Here is a 20,941-nt window from a genome sequence, read left to right as displayed (position 1 = left end):
GTTGCCCTTGTAGCTTTGTTAATTAGCATGCTATCTAATATATGCTTCATGCCCGATTATGACTTCTTATCTTCATGGGGAACTGCAGAAATGATGCACAAAATGGGGAACTTTGTCCCATTTTCATAGCTGTATGTTTGGGCTACAGTCAGCTGCATGCTTGTTCAACCCTGAGTTCTGAACCTCTGATAGTTGTCTGTCAACAGAAATTTTGCCATCCTAAACTTGCTCTATCGTTTGTCTGCTGTTGGCCTTGTGTTGGATTTTTTTTTTGGGGGTATGATAAGTGATGATTTTCAGTTATTTTATTGGTTATGCCTGTTTTATAATTTAGAATTTCACATAACTCTATGTATCAATCAATTTTAGTATCATACTCACGAGTATACTGCCCCAACTTGCTTGGGAAAAAAGGCTATGTTGTTGTTGTTGTACTCACGAGTATACTGCCAGTGATTTATTTAAATTTCAAGTATATTGTAAGTCCAAAATCGACTATTTTGTATACTAATGCTTTTTTCAGTTCTAACTTTATTGGTTCGCGAGTTAAACGCTGTTCACTATGTGATCTAATGTAACATGACGGTTCAGCAGTTGCATTATATGTAGTTTATCATACTCCCAACATATTCACGCTTGCCTTCCTCACAAAATAAAAACAAAAAAGTGCCTCAAAACAGTTCCATGGCCTCGTTCTATTTTTTAGTTGTTTGGGCTTATTTGACAGGATAACCTCATTGATTTAGGTTAGTCTGCTATTTTTAGGACTATATTTTTAGGTTATGCACAGCACAATGTTATCAAAACTGGGTATACAACTTACGAATGACTTCCCTTTTCTTTCTTTCTTTTTTGAGGGAGATGACTTCCCTTTTCTTGCCTTGCCCAATTGGGCGTTAACACAAAAACAGCACCACAAACCGCTGCCATTCTCGTTTCAGCAGTGTCCAGCCTTGACTGAAGATTTCTACATTTTGAAGCTTCAGGCCTTGAGATCAGGGCAAGCGGTGCATCACCTTCTTGTAACTATAACACCTCCAGCTCCAGCCATAGTCCCTCTTCCAGGAATCAGCTGAGGAAGATGCATGGGCTAGCCTTCCAGATTAGCATTCTACGCTGTCGATGAACCACCCTGTTTGCTCTATGGTTGCCGACAATGTCCACTGCCATGTTGCATTAGATTTGGGGCTAGCAATCTTCAACGTTCATCTTTGCAGCACCTTTCAGCAGAGCATCTGCAGATGCACGCTGCATCTGAGCATGGAGGCTGTACTGCTTCTGCAGATCCCTAAGCCTGTCCAGGAGCTCTAGGAACGATGGGCGTTTTCGTGGGTCGCTGCTCAAAGAAAGGACACTTGTAAGAGGGACTGCATTTGTCGCTATATAATCAGAATAAAATTGCAATTTCCTCAGAAAAGAGAATTCCATGATCTTCAGACATAAGCTATACACATGCTACAAATAAATACAACCCCCATCCCCTTAATATTTGAAAACTGAACTAAACAATGTCAAATAGTTACGAACAGAGACACTCATTTAGTAGGAAAAAACTATACGCTTACCTATCCCAACAATTCTCAATCATCGATGCCCACTGAGGATCTGTATCACTTGGAATGTCCAACCTCTGATCCATGAAACCAACAGCTCCAATAACCTGCAGCATGGGGGTGAATGTTGCTTTTACAAGGAAGCATAAGGCTAATTATGGAGAAAAAGCATGTTGTAGAGGGTACAACTATTAAAGAACCTTTTTCTTAGAACTCATAATTAAGCAATTGTACTGTAAGACAGCAAAACTCCACACCGATAAAACAAGTGAGTGCTGATCTTGCAGTCAGACAGAAAGGATAGTGCCAACAAGAAGGAATCATTAAAGTTTGTCTTTTGTCACTGTTTATACCCAGTAAAATTTGTTACTGTTGGTTCTCCCCCAACAAAATTGGCTCCCTAATTCTACCCGGTAAAGTGAAAAATGCACCAAACAATAGAAAGTCAGTTTATGCATGATTATAAGACAAATTGAAAAAAATACATAGCAATAATGTACCTGCATTGTATTGAGATTATCCCAAGGTATCTTCTGAGTAACAAGTTCCCACAGAATAACTCCATAGCTGTATACATCAGACCTATATTTAGCAAAAACAAAAAGCTCAGTAACCTTCAAGCCTAAAATGTATAGGAGGCGCATTCATATTCAATAATCTTTTCATTTAACGTACTTTTCATCTGAAGGTTCGTTACGTAACACCTCCGGAGCCATCCATTGGGGCTGTAAAAGGTATATAAGATTTTTAGTGGATAAGCAGAAAAGGTTGTAGATCAATGTTTATGACAATCTCACTCTTCTTGAGAGTATCTACCATATTCATCAAATAAATTTTGTTCACACTTACTGTTCCTTTTCCAGTTTTTGTTCGCAGAAATGTTTCAAGTTTCAGACGTGAAAGACCAAAGTCAGCGACCTGATTGAACAACATAAATTAGTAGAGAAAACATGGTGATTGGAGAAATTGAATTTCAGCATTACCTTTACATTCCAGTTCTTGTCAACCAACAAATTCGATGATTTTAAATCACGGTGAACAATTGGAGGACTGCAATGGTGAAGATAATTCATGCCCCTTGCCTGTAAAATAGAAACAAGGTGTTTTAATACCAACAAGGCAACACAAGCTTGTATAGAACCGAGACATCTTGTTTTTATATCCAGTGGTTCAGGTCCCCGGTAGAAGCAAGGATAAAAAAAATAGGTTGAACATGGATCAGCAATATTTCACAGAAAATCACTTTAATTTAAGCATGTTTATCTAGTTTTAATGATACTGTAATGCTTCTCTGTTTACTCATCATGCTTATGGATATGCACAATTGAAGCATGTTTATCCAGTTTTCCACTAATTCAATGTGATAATGCTAAAAATTGCAGTGTGTTTAATTGACCTGCAATTTTCCAGAACTTTTGGAAAGATAAAAGGCACTCACAATGTCTATAGCCATGTGAACTCGCCGTCTTGGGTCCAGCTTCGCAGCGTTCTTCTGAAGTAAGCGGAATAGACTCCCTCTGCAAATGGAAACAGTAAAGTGTAATACAGAGCAAAAGAACAAGAAAAAGATTTGGGGGTCATTTCTGCTCGTAAACAACTGTAGAAGTTAGTTGAAAGTCATTTTCGTAGTACCGACAAAAAAACTAGTTTAGTTAGTGCAAGAATAATGCATCAATACTCGGCAACTATCATGAAAGTGGTGTACGAATAACAGGATGGCGTAGGAAACGTGATGTAACAATGAAAATGACTGTTGTGACTAACTTTCACTGAATTACCAGCATCAACCAAGCACCAATCTTCTCAAAAGAACTACAAGAAACTGACTGAAGCACATGCGTTCCTACTAACTTTCCCATTTATACTTCTTACTTCCCAGTTACTGAGTGCATACATTCCTCCCAAGTCTCAACTTTTCCATTTACACTTCCACAGTTACTGAATGGCTACTTAACCAACTTGGGCGTAACAGCCCTAACCGCAGTGAATGTGGAAAGAACAACAAAATTAATAACGGAGTGAGCCAGCCGTTATTATTATTTTCTGTTTACGAGCATAAATAAATACTGTAAACTAAGGATTTCCCAATGACAGGTACTAATATTACAAGCATTACACTTAGATCCACGGGCAGTAAGAACAACGGCAATATAAGCCAAGGTCAAGGTCTATTACCCATTGATTCGCAGTTGAAGTTTGGATAGTGGATTTCTGAACACTAATCCTCTCAATAAGGGACTAAAAGATGAAGCCATGTTAAGTTGAAGCGAAGGACATTGGAAGAAACAGATTATGACAAACCATTTCTGTCATCAGTTTAGAAACCAGGTGATTACCACTCAGATTTTTTTGAAGCTAACAGAAAGAGAAAGTAACATCTACAGAAGAATATACACTTGGTTTGTAAGCTTTAACTTGGTGTTCAGTGTTCTAACTTTTTTAGTTGTAAGAGATTACAACGCACCATGGAAGAAATTCCGTGACTATACAAAGTCGTTCTGGAGATGCAACTGCACCCATGAAGAGTATAATATTTGGATGGCGTAGTTTCTTCATCAGTGATACCTGCGCATACAAAGGATATGGATTTAGAAAGTTAACAACATAATGCATATGGCTATAGCCTAGATCCTATAAAAACACAATCAGCGAAAGATAAGGTGAAGGTTTTTCAACATTGTATCATATCCTCTCTTTTATTTCTTCATGTTTTTTCACAGCAACATACAAGAGGTTATATAGAGTTTCTATGAGTACCACCAAGTCCTACCAGGGCTTTACCTTTCAGAAGCTTACAGGACATAATGGGAAGGGCACATTGCACATAAGACTCAAATCAGTATAAACACTGGAAAACTTGGAAATTAAAAATTTAGGATATGAGGGGGGAGGGGGAGGGGGTGGGGGGGATGCAGCAATGCTGCTGAAAGATAGGAACATTAGCTTCATTTTTACTCCAGCAATGGCCAGATTGACAGAATAAAAGCCTATAATGATCTCTAATATGTTACACCTGTTGTCAACAACCATAAAATCACCAAATACTCTTATCCACCTTTAGCACACAAAGACTTCCTGGCTATGTGTTTTATCAAGGAAAGACATACTGGCACATACATGTCAAGCATATCCCCACCCAGTTAATGGGTGGCTGCAGAACAGGACACCGTCAGGTTTACTTCATGAGCTGGCACATTATTATTTCAAGATGCTTTAAGCACTCACACCTTACCTCTTAAATTGTTTAGTGCATAAAAAATGTGAGTTATTTTAACATCCTGCAGCAATGGACTCAAGGAATTGTTGTTCTGCAAGTTATTGGTTTCTGCGGTTTATGATCAACCTAAACAGTGCCAGTAGTGACCATCTAGTATAAGAATGCTTTGTTTTCTGCATGACTCAAGCTATTGACATATACGCACTGTATTTGGATGAGCTATATGGCAAGAGGGCGATGTTATTACAACATCCTACAAAGATGGGTACCTCGACAATACAATAGAGTTCCTTCAAACCAAAAAACACTCAAAATCATATGCTTACTTAGACATAGATGTCTACCTCTTGTCTGAAGGTATCTATCATTTCTTCTGAATATTCCTGCATACAGAATACTTTAACTGCCACATCCTACAAGGCATCAAATAAGCATTTTAGAATCAATTGCTAAGAATAAAAGTTTCATACATATTCACGCAATAAAAGTTACATACCGAGCCAAACCACTGACCATGATACACTGTTCCGCAAGAACCTGCCAAACAATGAGAATAGCAGGAGCGAAATATATCTATTAGAAAATATGATGAGCAGGAAAAAAAAGATTTATTTGATGTTCAAGAAAACGCTAGGCGCTAGCCTACTGAATAGTGCCTAGGGAAGTTAAACGTAGGTTAAATGTAGACGTTAGGCCTCCATTTAGTGTTTAATCTTGATCAAACAAAGTTTAATAACATTTTTTTGAACCTTGGATTTATTGTTATTAATATTGTCTGCTTATATGCATAATCATACGGAGGCAAAATGCCATCACTGTCATGATATGCAAAGCCTTGAAAAGTTGAAAGTAACACTATCATGATATGGGGTACAAATTCATGCCACCAGTTCTGCTGTGAATCATGGAATTAAATAAGTGTTTGAAGAAGGAAGCACAGCAATATGAGTTCTGCCAAAAATAACCACGAGTCATTGTTAAGAAACTTTGGTATCCAGGGGTTCCAGTGTCCCCATAAGCAAATTTTGCATGTTACTCAAGTAATGATTTATGCATGCATAAATCTTTCAATGAACACGTGAACAAGAGAAGTGTGTGTTTCTAAATTTGCAGAAAAATAGAAGCATTTGCAGAGTGAGAAGTGATACCTTGACCTACTTGTTCTCCAATTACAAGGTCTTCCCACAGAATCTCATAATCTAGACAATCCGCTTCATGATCTAATCTCTCAATAGCACTGCTATTGGTACTTATACTGCTATCGATACTACTCAAGCTGTCATTGTTGAAGGACCACCAGGAACCTGTTACTTCATATTTGTTTTCATGGGCGCTCTCAGAATCTTGGAAATCTGGAATTACAATTGACTCTGGACCGCCCTGATGTACCTGGTCGTTCTCTTGCTTCTCATGAAATTGCGGTGGGTTCATCTGACTCTTGCCCAGACCGTTATGTTCATAGCCTTTCCAAGGCCATGATATCCCCTTCTTGGCAAATAATTCCTCTGCCTTCAAACTAATCTTGTAAAGCCTTTCATTTCCTTCTCCTGAGTCATCACTACTTGTTTTGCTCGACTTCCTAGGGGAATTCTCTCCTTTAACAAAGCCACCGTGCAGTACATAGCTTGGGGTGTTTGTTCCACTAGATGTTGGTTCTTCCTTGGAAGCATCTTCAGAGTACTCACTCTCAGAGTCGACACCATACTGTTCACTGCAGTTCTGACCTGTCTTGATCCGAGAGCGAACTCTACTTGTAACCTTGGTAGCCTGTGGTGTTATTCTAAAAATCAAGAAAACAGTACACTAGGACATAAATTAAGAAGAAATGCCAGAAAACAAACTTTCTAATGTGACTGAATAGTGGTCTTTTCTTTGTCTATTCAGAAGTCCAACTTACCAAAGTTGTTATCTTGGAGGCGATAGAAGATTGCATAGGTTGCTGAGTATCAAAAGAAATTTTGTTTAACAAACTGCACTTAGGCCGATTGTTGACTTGAAAACGGGGTTTTGATGGATGTGCATATGATTTTATTGAAGTTGAAGGGCCCAGTATATCCTCCAATGTCCGTGTATCTACTGAGAGACAAATGAGGCCCACCAAGCTACCATCATCGTCATACAAAGGAGTGTTATTGGCCACAATGAAAAACCGTTCTCCTGACTTCTTTTTAACAGGAAACTTCCCTCTCCAACATTTCCCCATAAATATATTGCCGATGATATTGTTTGCTGCCTCAGCATCATCAGGATGAACCAATAGTTCAACAGCATCATGACCAACTGCTTCTGATGTAGAATAACCATACATTTGCTCGGCATAACGGTTCCTAGAATACAACAAAGATTGGAGCGTTTTGTAAAATAGGTAGTAGCTATAGGATTAAACAGTGAGGGAGTAAGTATATGTGAAATTGCAGATTACGTTAATAATTTAACATGCTTCCTGAGCCAACTAAGTAACAATCTGGATAAAGGGATCTTTTCGTTGACACCACAAGCAAGATTGGATAATTGATCGAAATCGCTTTCTAGCCCAAGTAAGCAGTGTTGTCTAAAATTGTCGAAACTGTTCCATATTTTACACTTGAACCTCTGCATAACTCTAGTCTGACATTCCGTCAAACAGGCCGTGTGCAGATACAACCAAACACAAGGAATGCAAGAAACCTCACCAGTACAGGAGCTTCCCGCCGGGGGCAATGATATGCACGGCCTGGCCCAGCGCGTGCAACGCCCTGATGTGCTGCCTGTCGGTGAGCCCGACACGGCCCACTCGCTGCAGCCGCGAGGACGAGGAAGGGAGCGAGGCGAGGGCGCGCCGCGCCGGCGAGGGCTGCTGCGGCGGCGGAGGCGGGCGGCGCGACGAGTTGACCTGCGCGCTCTGGTTCTCTGGCGCGAACTTGGAAATCTCCCGCTTGAGCTCGGCCTGGCCCTCCTCCAGCTCCCGTATCTTCCTCAGCAGTTCCTCCGCTGCTGCCATCGCCGGCGGAGCGGTCGCTGCGGTATCAAATGGCAAGCATCAGCACCCTCCCGAGGCTCGCAAAGGTGGCCAAAAATGGCGCCTTTGGAGGCTTCCGAGACCCACGAACCTCCCAAAAAGGCGCCTTTTATCAATTTCTTGAAGATTCCTCTGATCCAAGAGGCAAGAGCACAAAGCAACGCCTTTTGTTCGTTTCCAGGCAATCTGGTGAGCAAATTTGTCTCAATTCTGCTTCCTGGAGCCCCTTCTGAGCTGGATTTGAGAGCTACTACGCCTCCTAAGAAACAGAGCAAAAATTCTGAAATGGGTGGAAGAAGCAGAGGCTTCCCCTGCAGGAGTTCTTTGATCCCCTGCTGGCCCCGGTCTGGACTTCCGGCTGCGGCCTTCTTGCTTAAAGATGCAGCAATGGGGGAGGGAGGGAATCTATCAATCCCAATCTCTCCTGGCTTTTGCTTTGGTCTTGGCTATCGCCTTGCCTTTATTTGTTTTGGACTTGTTCTTTATTCCCCCAGCCACAACTCTTTTTAATCGCAATTGGATTTTGGTGCCGGCGATGATCTCTACAGCGACGGGCTCTGTCTCTGTCAGACCCAACTGTGGCGAGGATCAAGTCTCCTCCATCATCTCGGGAAAGCACCTTTTCTTCTTTATTAATCCTGATCTTGTGCAATCGGGATTCCCTGACTGGCTGAAGGCAAGTCAGGGAATCACTGTAGCGGTGACTTTCGATCCGTTCCCGGCCGTTTGATTGCAGATGGATGGATGAGATTTATTACTACAGTGTCATACTACAGTACTACTATGAACAGTGAAAATCGGCACAGTAAATATGCTACAGTAAATAACGGTAGACTACTGTTCATCCGGACACAATTTACTGTAGCTTTTGCTGACTTTGCTTCAGCAAGTCAGACAAGCCGGATCGGATCTTGTGGCCCTGCAATATTTTGGAGTTTACTACTCCGTAGTACGCATGTGTGCCTTGGAAACGACTGCTGTGCTGGTGCTGTCGCCTGGGAATCTAGTGCTTGTTTGCTTCTTGGCAACATCAGTTTTCGTGTACCCAAAAGGAACAACATTTTCGTAGTACATGTAGAAATGCAAAAGGAAATTGAAAAAAAAATCATTGCATGAGGAATTATGTATGTTATTCTGCACAAACGGTTTTACCAGTATTTATGGTCAAACCTCCTGACTGTATATATGCATGGTAAAAACAACATTTTATTTAGCCAAACTGTGTTTGAGCACATGCGCAAGTAGTAATCTGTCCCTGACGAAACTTGGGCTGGGGACCGCATGGAGCTATTCCATAGTGTGGATAATGCGTACAAGTTAGAGAATTTTATTTTACTTCATATTTTGCCATATGCATCAACAATATTGTAATGGCAAAAATCTAGAACAGAGGGGAGTGCCTTTCTCTTCCTCTTATGACGCCCAAAATAGTTTGTTTTCTAAATGAAAAATAGTTTGTTTTGATATTCCACCTTCCCAACTTTTGTATGCCAAGAATAATCACTGAGAAAATTTTCTACCATGAATAGGATGATAGTAAATATTGTAATGAGGGTAATACAGAGACCATTTTCTTTGCTCTCTTTCAAATAAAAATTTTCAGATCCTAGCGTAAAAAGGCCGCGCGTGTGTGGGGGGTGGGGGTGGGGGGGTTGTTCCATGGTAATTTCTACCACACACTTTGAGTTCTGCATGTATAGAAAATGCATGCATGCATTGGAAATATCTCTGCTTGCATTGTTTCTTCCTTACCAAGTGCACGATTACTGACAGAGAGAAATATGTGAAACAGGACAAAGATCTTAAAAAATTTGTGTATCCCTAGAATTGTGAGCGAAAATAAAAATGCCACATATACAACTAACTATTTCGCTGGGAAGTGACAGCATATATACATTTGAAACAAGAAGATATTCTTTTCTGTGGATAGAGAGCTATCTAGTCTAGCATTCTAGTACATATAGCTAGTTCATCATGAGTTTGAAGATTGTTGAAAAGGACATGACTATGGGCCGTTTAGTTCCCAAAAAATTTTGGGGCAAAAATTTTTGGGGCCGTTTGACTACTAATTAGGAGTATTAAATATAGATTAATTATAAAACTAATTACACGGATGGACAGGAAATCGCGAGGCAAATCTACTAAGGCTAATTAATCTGTCATTAGAGATTGGTTACTGTAGCATAATATTGTCTAATCATTGCATAATTAGGTTCATTAGATTCGTCTCGCGATTTCACCCGGGAGTTATGGAATGAGTTTTGTCAGTTATTCACACTTAATATTTTAAATTAGTGGCCAAACATTGCAAGTTACTGTAGTGCATGAAAATTTTTAGGAACTAAACGGGCTCTATTTTCTTCCCTCTCTTTTTAAATAAGACTGCTATGATCGAGCTGTGCTGCCGCTCTCCCGGCCGGATCCAAAGCCTGAACGCGCCACGTGTGTCCTCGACGGCATCGTACCATATGCAAAACACAAACCGGCTCATGAATCTCATGCAAAAAAAAAAAGAGAAAAGTTGGTGCAAAAGCCAAACCAAGCTTCGGTCATGCCTGATGACATAACGCCGCGATGCAAGTGGGCAGGTTCAGGCACGCAGGTTCAGGCGGCACGGCGCCGGCCGTTGGCGTGGCCGGCCGCCGGCGCCTCCGGTGGCTCGGGCATGCGTGGCCGGCGATGAGCATCTGCGTTGGCAAGTGGCCGGATTGATTGTTCATTCGTTGCCCTGCCTGTCGCTAGCTCCGGAGGGTGTGCGTCGTGGCCTCGTGGGCGCACTACACGATCCACGTATGTAGTACCATTGTCCCCGGTGCATGGTCGCTTGCATTTTGCTCACGTCCATACGGACGTGCGAAACTGAAGTCCCCATATCGCTTTGCAGAGCTACCAGCTGCTCCCCGTCCTAAATTATTAGTCACTAAACTATTAATCTGTTCCGCACAAATTAATTAAAATTAATATAAAAATAAGACCAATAATTATAATTATCTATCTCACACAGCTTTTCATCTACTAAATATTCTAACACATACTTTAAAATATATATTTGTTATTATCTAATTACAATAAATTTTATTTTGCATCACATCTCCATATGTATTCGATATATATTTAGTTGAACTATTTGTTTGTGAATTGTTATTCTTATTTCTTTCATCATATATGAAATTATGGTGACATATATCGTGGGTAGTATTTTTATATAAATAATATATTAAAAATGATAGAAATAATGATTTATAATTTTATATTGGTGCACTTTAATATTTTAATATAATTATATAATTTAGATTCAGATTTAGGAGTAATTTCACTTGTAAAAATAATGACATAATTGGATAATTTATATACAAATTTAGGGGGTGTTTGTATTATTTTTATAATGGCATGTGTGAGTAATTTACACAAAGAATAAGGGGTTACTTTAGATTATCTTTTTATAATGGCAGAGGTGAGTAATTTAGATACATGTTTAGGAGTTATTTTAGTCTATTTTCATAATAGCAAAGGTGTGTAATTTATTAAGAAAAATAACAGATCCGATATTTATTATAATTAGAGTTATTGGATGAATGGTGGGATGTTTCTAAATTTTGTGAGAATAGAATTTCTTTATTTTTTTAGAGTGCCCACCTAGAAATCTAGGTTGCTTCATATGGAGGCTCCAAAGGAATTTCAATTAGTAATAGTAAGATTTTAGTGTGGATAGTAAAATCAATACATTTAGAAAAGCTAAAATGATTAATAGTTTAGAACGGAGAGAACAGTAATGTTGTAGTCAATCAAAGGTTAGTTGCGCGAACAACCATACATGTAAACGTAACTGTACTTGCTGGATCGTAGACATCAATGTCGTGCGTGTCCGGATCATAAAGTTGTAAAGTTGGACGACAAAGATGGGGGGGTTTTCGATAACAATGCATGCATAGGTGATTATTTTATCCAATTTTCACCCCCAATATTATCAAACAAGTAAGTGTCAATTAGTAATTTTTAGGTCCACCTCCAACTCTATTTAGTTCAAAATTTATACTACTTCTCTAAAATCATATCTTATTTTGAAAATTAGTACAAAACTTTGAAATTAAAGAGAGTTGGAAGTACACCTTTGTTACCAATTTGCACCCTATACTCTTCCCTCTTTTTTTGCTGGAGTCAAACTTTGTCCTCCTCCACTTGCATTTATCTTCTTCATTTAACTAAAAATGGAAAGAGAAAATTGAAAATTGAAAATGAATGAAAGCGACATGTGAGAGAGAAGGACCAACTTGCTTTTACGAGAGGGACCCGTGCCTATCTTCCACCCCACTTGCCTGCATCATATTCGACGAACTGCCTCTGCCTGGGCTCTTTTTTATGCCTATCTTCTTTTATGGAAAAATAAAAAACTAATTATTAAACTACTGCGATTTATCATGTATTTCGAGTTTTTCTAGGCAGTGGAGAAGAAATGAAAGAAAAAGATCGTTTCAACCTCGGCATCATGGATGATACCTATCTAACATCAGACACTACGGGACACAGAGGCACACGACAAAGGCCGGTTTGTATATGGCAAACATTTTGCCGTGTGTAACACACGGCAAAGACCCCACGGCAACCAGGCATCGGCAAAGTGCCTCTTTGTCGTGTGTCAGAACAACACTTGGCAAATATTTTTCGGAAAAAATAAAAAAAACATTGCCGCCAGCTGCCGTCACAACCATCATGCCGTCGGCCGCCGTCACCACCATCACGCCGCCGGCCAGGAGAGGAGGGGAAGGGGCGGCGCCCGCAGGCCTCCGCGGGCCGCCAGCTGTGGCCGCACCGCCGCCGCCTGTGGGCTCCGCCGCCCGAGGCCGCCCGCGCGCCCGGTCGCCGCCGCCGCACGAGGCCGCCGGCCGCCGCCCGTGGCCGCCCGCGCGCCCGTGGGCGCCGCCGCCCTGAAGAGAGAGGAGGAGAGAGGCGCGAGACAGAGGGAAGAAGAAGGCGCTGGTGGGGATGGATCCGTGGGGAAGGAATTCAGCCAATAGGAAGGTTTCATTTTAAAGTCCTGGATTGCTGACGTGGCGGGTTGTGTTTTTTTGATAGCCTTATACTGTATTTTTGGATAGATAAATGAGCTCAAATAAAAAAGTGCTCAACTAGAAAGTTTTCGATCTCAACGATCTCTACAACTTCGGTATAGAACTTAATTACATACGAGACCATTTAAAAATTTTAAAAATTTTAAATTTCAAATCAGATTGCTTATAATGGACTTTTGAAGTACTAAACAATCTCAAATAAAAAAGTTTTCATCTACAAAGATTTATATTTTGTTGAGTTGTACAACTTTGGTATATAACTTATTTACATCTGAGGTCATTTGAATATTTTGAAATTTATGATTTCAAATTAGATAATTTATAATAATATTTTAAAATATTAAAAAATCTCAAATAAAAAAGTTGACAACTACAAAGTTTTAGATTTCATTGTGCTGTATGACTTTGGTATAAACTTTTTTTTGCATATGAGATCATATAAAAAAGTTCAATATATCATGTGATATTGATTATTTGCAAAAAAAATATAATTAGCAAACTAATCCAAAATTTAATCGAATTATGGCATGAAACAACCTAAGTTGTGTTTTGCAAATAGAAAATGTTTCAAAGTCAACCGCCAATTCGTTCGTAACATTGAGTAGAAACCTATACGACTCCTTCTCAACTCTATAGATCTTCTCTGCAAATGTTTCGATTTATAACTACTGTACGAGCAAACTTGTGCGAAACATTCCAAATTTTTTTTCATAGTATCCACACATAAAATAATGACAGCACGACAAATTTCATGATTTTAGGAATTTGTTTGTTTTTATTAGAATTTTAAAATGATTTGGGGAAATGTTCTGGATCATGGTTTGTTACCAAGATCTTCAAAATTTACTTCTGTTTCAGCCACACATGCTCACATTGGACTCGCTATTATGTCTGTCAATTTTATATACTTTATACTCCACTAATCAAAACACTTCTAGTACAATCATTAGAAATTTGATTACTGACATTAAATGTCTAAATATAGCAAATATATCGAGAAAATTACCAAAGTTTAGCATGTAGCAAAATGTACTGTATTCTTATACCAGAAAATTTGCAGAGTCAAAATTCAATTATTTTGAAACATTTTTGCCGTGTGCACAAAATAAAACACACGGCAACTAGAATCTTAGCCATGTGCTTTATTCAGGCACACGGCAAAGGTGACGGCGGAGCAAATGGCGTCACTGGACGCCGTCTTTGCCGTGTATCATAAGTTAAGCACACGGCAAAAGTGTCAAGTTTACCGTGTGCATTCTCTTTGTCGTGGGTCAGGTCATCTGGCACACGGCAAACGGTGCCTTTGCCGTGTGCCCGATTGTTCGCCCACGGCAAACGTTTTGGCACAAGGCAAACGCACGGTTTTCCGGTAGTGAGATCTAGTTTAATGATTCCTGGTACGCATCCGATTCCTTTGCTGCTTTTCTTTACTTTCAAAGATGCAGCTTATACAAGCACACTTCTTTTTAGTTCTCTGTACTACAAATTAAATGTACGAGAATCCTATGAACTTTTTCTTGAAGACGAAAATATTTTGCGCAAAAATGGTTGTTTCAGCTTATGGGCACTTTTGGATCATTGAGTTTCAGGATCTCCAAAGGTCAAATGCTCTTGAAAGCCAGGAGCCAGAAGCACCTTACCATGAGCTTTCCAGCTTCTGAGTTTTGGGTGCATCTGGCTTTTGCATTCCAAAAGCTAGTAATGCATCCGGTAGTGGCTTTTGCATTACTAGCTTTTGGAATGCAAAAGCTTTCAGAAGCTCAAACGAACATAGCCTTTTAGCTTCCAACGGCGGCTAAAATTAGCTGACAGTGGCAACCTTTTCCCTTTGAATTATATATGTCCGAATGAATCCCAAGTCATTTTCTTTGAACAGTTATAGATATGCTAATAACCTCCGATGACTTTACTATTCAAATTTTGACCTTTGATTTTCTGACACGCGTTCTTAATACTTTTCTCCCGTTCACAATTTTTTGCACCAGCTTCATGCAGTTAGCTGAAAGTGAAATATATATGGCTGGCAGCTGGCTGGATATGCTCTTGTTGCTTACTTTCTACATGTATATAATTTTATCTGAACAAGATTTTCGTCAGCTCACATCAGTCAACAGAAGCAAAAGCAACAACCGGAAAAGCGCAACTGATTGATCCACACGTGCACCGGAGAAACTACCAACACTACTACCGGTAGGGTAGAGACAGAGAGAGAGAGAGAGAGGAGAGAGAGAGAGAGAGAGGAGAGAGGAGAGAGAGAGAGAGAGAGAGAGAGAGAGAGAGAGAGAGAGAGAGAGAGAGAGAGAGAGAGAGAGAGAGAGAGAGAGTCGACATCCCTGGCCGCCGCAAATTCATCCATCAGGCCATCCAATCGCCCGGCGGAGACGACTGACGGACGATAAAACATGGGCCACGAAACACCAAGGGGCGCAGCTAGCTAGCGTTCATCAGCAGCTGTGGCGTCTTCGGGAGCTGTGACTGCGAGCGAGTGAGCAGGGAGGTGAACACATCGCCGGCTTGTGAGCCACAAGTTTCTTCTTTAATTAGCTTGTTTGTCTCCTGCTGGGGTTGCAAAGTCTTGGGCAGCTATATACCTTGCCGACCTAATCAGTAGGCTTGGTATGCTTGGCTACTAATCAACTGCTTAATTAGCTGGTTTTACAACTGAGTTTTGTGGTCAATGCTCACCGAGAGTTGGAGAGAGGCGACAAAGTTGACATGATTACATTGGTGGTCACATCACATAGCGGAGACAAAGTTGACATGCCTAGAAAGCAAGCTATCTACACTATCGACCTGATTTTGAGAGGATGTCGGCAGCTACTTGCTTGCTTGCTCGCTCGAGAAGCATGCGTATGTCAGCGTCGTCTCGGCTGCTGACCCGGCCCATGGAGTCATGGAGAGGTTGCCAGGAAGGTGTACTACCTTATCAGAGATGTGCAGCACCTTATTGCGTGACTTTGTTTCGTCAACGGCCCATGTTTTTCGAGAGGAATTATTGTTACTGACTTATTGTTCCTTCAGGATATATATGGTTTTTTTTTGGCACAACCTTTTTTTTTTGAGAGAGAGAATCCTTAGCCTTTTTGTTTGAGTAGGGGAAACCTTTAAATGGGCCGAGTGTGGTGCGCTCGGGCCGTGCTTACGGCCTGGGTTGCCTGCTGCAGCATGGGCCGCGGCCACTTCCTGGGCCCTGCTGGATTCATCCTTGAATCAGACAACCTGATCAATGGTGAGTGAATGTGAAAGGTTCGGGTGCTCTAGCCTAAGAGGGGGAGGTGGTGAATTAGGCTTTAATAAAAACTTTGACATATGGCTCCAACTAGTTTGCACAAAACTTAAACTAAAACATGCTATCTAGATGTGCAACTAAGTTGTTATAGTGTGAAATCCCTATCCCAAAAGAGTTTAGCAACCTATATCCTTTTCTATCAAGAAACTATTCTATGAAAGTAAAGACACACAAATTGTTAGAATGAAATGCGGAAGCTTAATGAGCGGGATAGGAGATAGCAAACTCTTGACGCGGGTGTTTATCCCGTGGTTCGGTTAGCCACAAAGGCACACCTACATCCATGTTGTTGTAGCACTCACTAAGAGTATTGCTACTCGGCCACCAAGTCTCTTCCGTGAACACAATCACGGTCACCTTGGCCCCGGGTTCCACTAAGGTGCTTCTCCACAAAGGATGGGGGTCTCCACGTCCCCCGCACAAAGATGTCGTCGCCGCTCCACACCAAGTCGGAGGGTCGATGACGTTGCCGGCGAGCTTCAAAGCTCCAAGAAGGCCGGCGCACCAAGCTCTTGTTTGGTTCACTAGAGAACCACAGCATAAAGGCACAAGGCCTTGCAATCTCACTCACTAAGAGCTATTCTAGCACTCACACTTTACAAGCTAGTGCTAAAAGCTAAGGATATGATCTTGATGCTCTTGTATGGCTTGGAGATGTTCTTGGATGTGTATGAGGTGTCTTGGGACTCCAGCTATCTTCAAATGGCCGGGGTGAGACGTATATATAGGCCACCAAGTCTTGTAGCCGTTGCTCCAACGGTCAGCAGAAAATCTGCGTATCACCGGATGAATCGATGCCTCTGGCTGGGGTAGAGTCGGTTCATCCGGTCACTCATAACCCGAAGTAGCCGTTGAACTCCTGACAGCTGACGCAGTGATCACCGGTTGAACCGATGCATCACCGGTTCATCCGGTGCTCAGGGATCTTCTCCTGGGCGCTGACGTCATTACACCGATGATATGCACTGATGCTTCACCGGTTTAACCGGTGCTGAAGACTTGACTCTTGCGCGACTTGCATCGTCTATGGTACACAGTACGCCCAATGCACCGATGCCCCTTTTTGACCCATCGGTTCATCCGGTGCCTATAAGCTGACTTGGCTTCGATTCCCTTCTTCCATGGCGTCGGTTCTTCCGACAAGCGTCGGATACACCGATGCTTAGGCATCGGTTCTTCCGGTGCTCCTGATCTTGCTACTTCTCCCTCATGACTTGATTCACTTAGGTATTTCTCCCCCTTTGGGATATGCTTCTTCTCCTTGAGAAAATACCTTGCTTTGATCCACATTTCTCCCCCAGAATAGGTCTTGCTCCTAAAACGGTCTTGCAAAACAATATAGCTCAAGAGAAGATTAGTAGTCTAGGGAGTTAGTTCCATGACTTATGATTCAATTGTATGATATCAATGAAGATACCAATTGAAAAAATTACTATGGTGGATCACAAAATCACGAAACTAGCATGGCATGAGCTAAGCTTTCCATAAGTATGTGCACAAAATAATAATGTGAAAATCAAATGCACAACTATATGTTATAACTAGAAAGCTTAGATCATATCATGCACGGAGGTAGCTCTAAAGTAAATAGGATATGACAAAGATATCAATTTAATGAGTTTAGAGCCTTGCATACCTCCGGGGGTATTTGTTTACCTTGCATGTACCAATTGAAAGTGACTTGCAACCAATTGAAAGTCTTTTGAAGAAAAGCACTTGGTACACCAAGGTTGAGCAAATGTATGAGCACATAGCCTATGAACTTAGATATGAGCATTTAAGTTCAATAGAGCATGGCTCAATATGCATAAAAGCACAATCTATCTAATCACTTTTATAGAGTTGTTTGTTTACATTGAGCGTGAAACACATTCTCTTAGAGTGTTAACTCCACCGTGAGACTACAAAAGATAAACTTGAAAACTTCTTAGTCTCAAAATCATAACATATAGAATGAACTCTCCCTAAATGTGTGCATTTAGTGTTTGAATCACCAAGCAAATATATGCACAATGTTTTTGACAACAATGAGAAGTTTACTCTATAGCTTGTGCTCATGGTACACAAATGAAATACATACCTCATGAAGTCCATGTACCATGAAGGGTAATCACTTTTATTTGCTCCACCATTTGCCTTCTCGTGGGGGGCCACATGTCAGTCGGACAGCCCCCTTTTATTTGCTACCCAGAATAGGTAAGCTAAAACTGAGCCCATTCTCTTCTTGTTGCTCCTCCTTTTCTCACGGTGGTTCTGCAGGCGTGTTGGTTAAAGGTTAGCGGCTGCCGTTGTCCCATGCATGGCTTTCCCGGGAAAATGGAAAGCCCACCACGCCCTCCCGTTTCCCGCCAAATGCGGCCAGCAGCCGTTCCCTTCCCTTCCGGATTCAAATACCCCTCCCTGCCTCCGACCTCCCTTCCAAACTTTTTGACCACCATGTTTCCTAGGGCCACCATGAGGCCGCACCTCCTCAGCCTCGCCCTCCTCCTGGCGGTCGCGGCCGCCGTCGTGCCCCTGGTCTCAGGGTATGAGAAGGTCGAAAGGAAGACATTGTCCCTTGATTATGGACCTCCGAAGAAGGGTGTCGAGAAGCCCAAGGAGGAGAACCCTAATGAGGAAGCCGCCACTTCCGCTAAGGCCTCCACCGCCTACGAGAAACCCGTCGAACAAGCTGAAGCAGCCAGCACCTCCACATCTGATGAGAAACCAGCTGGCAAGTACGAGGACTCTTCATCAGCTCCAGAGAAGGTAAAGAAGGAGAAATCCAAAGAGAAGGGGAAATCTGATGATTTTGATGTGTCCGCATTTCTTAAGAAGAAAAAGAAGGAGAAGACCGACGACGACGACTATGATAAGAAGCAAAAGAAGGAGAAGTCTGATGATTTTGATGTATCCACATTTCTTAAGAAGAAAAAGAAGGAGAAGTCCGACGACTATGATGAGAAGCAAAAGAAGAAGTCTGATGATTTTGATGTATCCGCGTTTCTTAAGAAGAAAAAGAAGGAGAAGTCCAACGGTTCTGATGATTCTGAGGAATCCTCCTCCTCCTCCTCGTCTAATAAGAAGAAGGAGAAGTCTGACGGTTCCGTCGATTATGTATCTACTAATAAGAAGGAAAAGAAGGACAAGTCTGATGATTCAGACAACGATGATGCATCGTCTAATAAGAAGGAAAAGAAGGAGAAAAAAACCAAGAAAAAGGAGAAAACCTCCGGTGGTTCTTTTGAGAAGGAGAAGGAAAAGGAGGAGAAACCTGATGAGGATGCCAAGCCCGTCGACGTCTCCACCAACGGGGAGTACGTACCCCCCAAGGAGCCCATGGGCGGCATGGATGCTCCCGACGAGCTCCCGCCGGCGGCCAAGGGCTCCACCACCTCCGATGCGTACGCATCCCCGGATGCGAGCAGCCAGCCCATGGGTGGTATGGACTCCCCCGACGAGCTCCCGCCGGCGGCCAAGAGCTCCGCCAGCAGCCAGCCCATGGGCGGCATGGACTCTCCCGACGAGCTTCCGCCATCGGCCAAGAGCTCATCCGCCTCCTCCGATCCGTACGCTGGCCAGCCCGCCGACCCGACGAAGCCGTCGCTGTCGACGGAGTCCTTCGGGGGAATGGTCAAGACGCCGCCGAACCTCAACATGCTGAACCCGGTGGTGAAGCGCGTGTGCAGCGGGACGACGTACCCGTACGACTGCGAGGAGTCGATCGCGGAGCTCCACGACAGCGCGATGCCGGCGCAGCCGGCCGGCGACGGCGAGGACGTGCTGCGGCTGGCGATGGAGGCGGTGCGGGAGAAGGTGATCGTGGCGATGAACGCGGCGACGGACCGGATGAACACGCCGGGGATGGAGGAGACGGTCAAGGAGGCGCTCGACGACTGCACGCAGTCCTACAGCGACATCAAGGCGAGCCTGGAGAGCGTGGACGCCGCGCTCAAGAGCGGCGACATGGCCACGGCGCGCACCAACCTCGACTCGGTGGAGACCGACGTGACCACCTGCGACGAAGGCTTCAACGAGCGCGGCAAACCGTCGGTCATGACCGACCATGACAAGGAGCTCCAGAAGCTCGCCAGCGACCTCATCTCCATCGGCGCCACCGCCATCCGCCCCTACTAGACAGAGGGAGAGAGAGGTTGCTCTCCATCTGTGGAACTCCAACTGCAGCTCAGTATGCTGCTGCATTATTTGTATCAGTATATGATTGTGAATCCATCCTGCTTTATACAGAAAACAAGTGTATGATTCTGAATTCTGATGTTGTAGCCTTCTTCACCCTTTCTAAGTTTTTGCCTTGGTGATTCCGTTGAGTGCACGTACCGCAATATATTATAGATGATGAAAGCAATCCGTGTTTGTTTCTTTAGCAAAATCTATCTATATGCCTATTACTAAAGCAAGTAAGGTTTCTATCTCAAATTTTAGTCATGTACATCTTGTATCATTGACAGAAGGGCCTTACTGCATCCCATATACGAGTCCGACTAGCCTTTCATCAATCAAAATCCCGAATACGAGTCCAAAATTGAAACCTGGACAAATCATTCAGAATCATAATCGGAACCCGAACAAATCAGTCAGAATCCCAATCGGATCCCGGACAATAAATATCTCATTGTATGATCACAAATATGTGTTGTACACGAAGTGAAGGAACAAAGTTGGTGATATTATGTAGATCATTATATTAACCGTAGCAGCGTATGGATACTGTGCTAGTAAAAAGTAAAGTTTATATAGTTCAAAATTTAGGGTATGCCGTACCATTAGTCCGATATATGATTTGGTAAGAACTGATGAACACTTTGACAAAGAATT

The 20,941-nt window shown here is 42.3% G+C and overlaps 2 protein-coding genes across 6 annotated transcripts; one reads left to right on the top strand and one right to left on the bottom strand.

Moving 5' to 3' along the window:
• Positions 1-741: 741 nt before the first annotated feature.
• On the bottom strand, positions 742-8,313 carry LOC120685596 (probable serine/threonine-protein kinase DDB_G0267686). Of its 5 annotated transcripts, none has more exons than XM_039967602.1 (15): positions 7,860-8,313; positions 7,443-7,767; positions 6,668-7,097; positions 5,919-6,537; positions 5,267-5,307; positions 5,115-5,183; positions 4,018-4,118; positions 3,729-3,791; positions 2,992-3,070; positions 2,537-2,635; positions 2,403-2,471; positions 2,229-2,278; positions 2,054-2,135; positions 1,566-1,660; positions 742-1,336 (listed from the first exon to the last, which is right to left on the bottom strand). In XM_039967602.1, the coding sequence occupies exons 2-15, from the start codon at positions 7,748-7,750 to the stop codon at positions 1,189-1,191; spliced, it is 2,253 nt and encodes a 750-aa protein (XP_039823536.1). In that variant the 5' UTR covers positions 7,751-7,767; positions 7,860-8,313; the 3' UTR covers positions 742-1,188. The 5 variants fall into 5 exon arrangements, with proteins under 5 accessions (XP_039823536.1, XP_039823535.1, XP_039823538.1 ...); XM_039967601.1 differs by having other exon boundaries at positions 7,443-7,771; positions 7,861-8,313; XM_039967604.1 differs by having other exon boundaries at positions 7,875-8,313.
• A 10,261-nt stretch (positions 8,314-18,574) lies between these two features.
• Positions 18,575-20,380, top strand: LOC120685595 (uncharacterized protein DDB_G0286299-like). Its single transcript, XM_039967599.1, has one exon. The coding sequence runs from the start codon at positions 18,581-18,583 to the stop codon at positions 20,240-20,242; it is 1,662 nt and encodes a 553-aa protein (XP_039823533.1). The 5' UTR covers positions 18,575-18,580; the 3' UTR covers positions 20,243-20,380.
• The last annotated feature ends 561 nt before the right edge of the window (positions 20,381-20,941 follow it).

Source organism: Panicum virgatum, chromosome 8N (assembly GCF_016808335.1).
Source record: "Panicum virgatum strain AP13 chromosome 8N, P.virgatum_v5, whole genome shotgun sequence".
NCBI lineage: Eukaryota > Viridiplantae > Streptophyta > Magnoliopsida > Poales > Poaceae > Panicum > Panicum virgatum.
This window is presented reverse-complemented; position numbering and strand designations above follow the sequence as displayed.

Excerpts from the sequence above, each read along its gene's own strand:
- LOC120685595 (XM_039967599.1), top strand. The coding sequence starts at position 18,581 with ATGAGGCCGCACCTCCTCAGCCTCGCCCTCCTCCTGGCGGTCGCGGCC.
- LOC120685596 (XM_039967600.1), bottom strand. The coding sequence starts at position 7,750 with ATGGCAGCAGCGGAGGAACTGCTGAGGAAGATACGGGAGCTGGAGGAG. Across the intron at positions 5,308-5,918 it reads TGGAGAACAAGTAGGTCAAG|GTTCTTGCGGAACAGTGTAT; the intron begins GTATCACTTCTC and ends ATTGTTTGGCAG. Across the intron at positions 3,071-3,728 it reads CTTCAACTGCGAATCAATGG|AGGGAGTCTATTCCGCTTAC; the intron begins GTAATAGACCTT and ends TTCCATTTGCAG.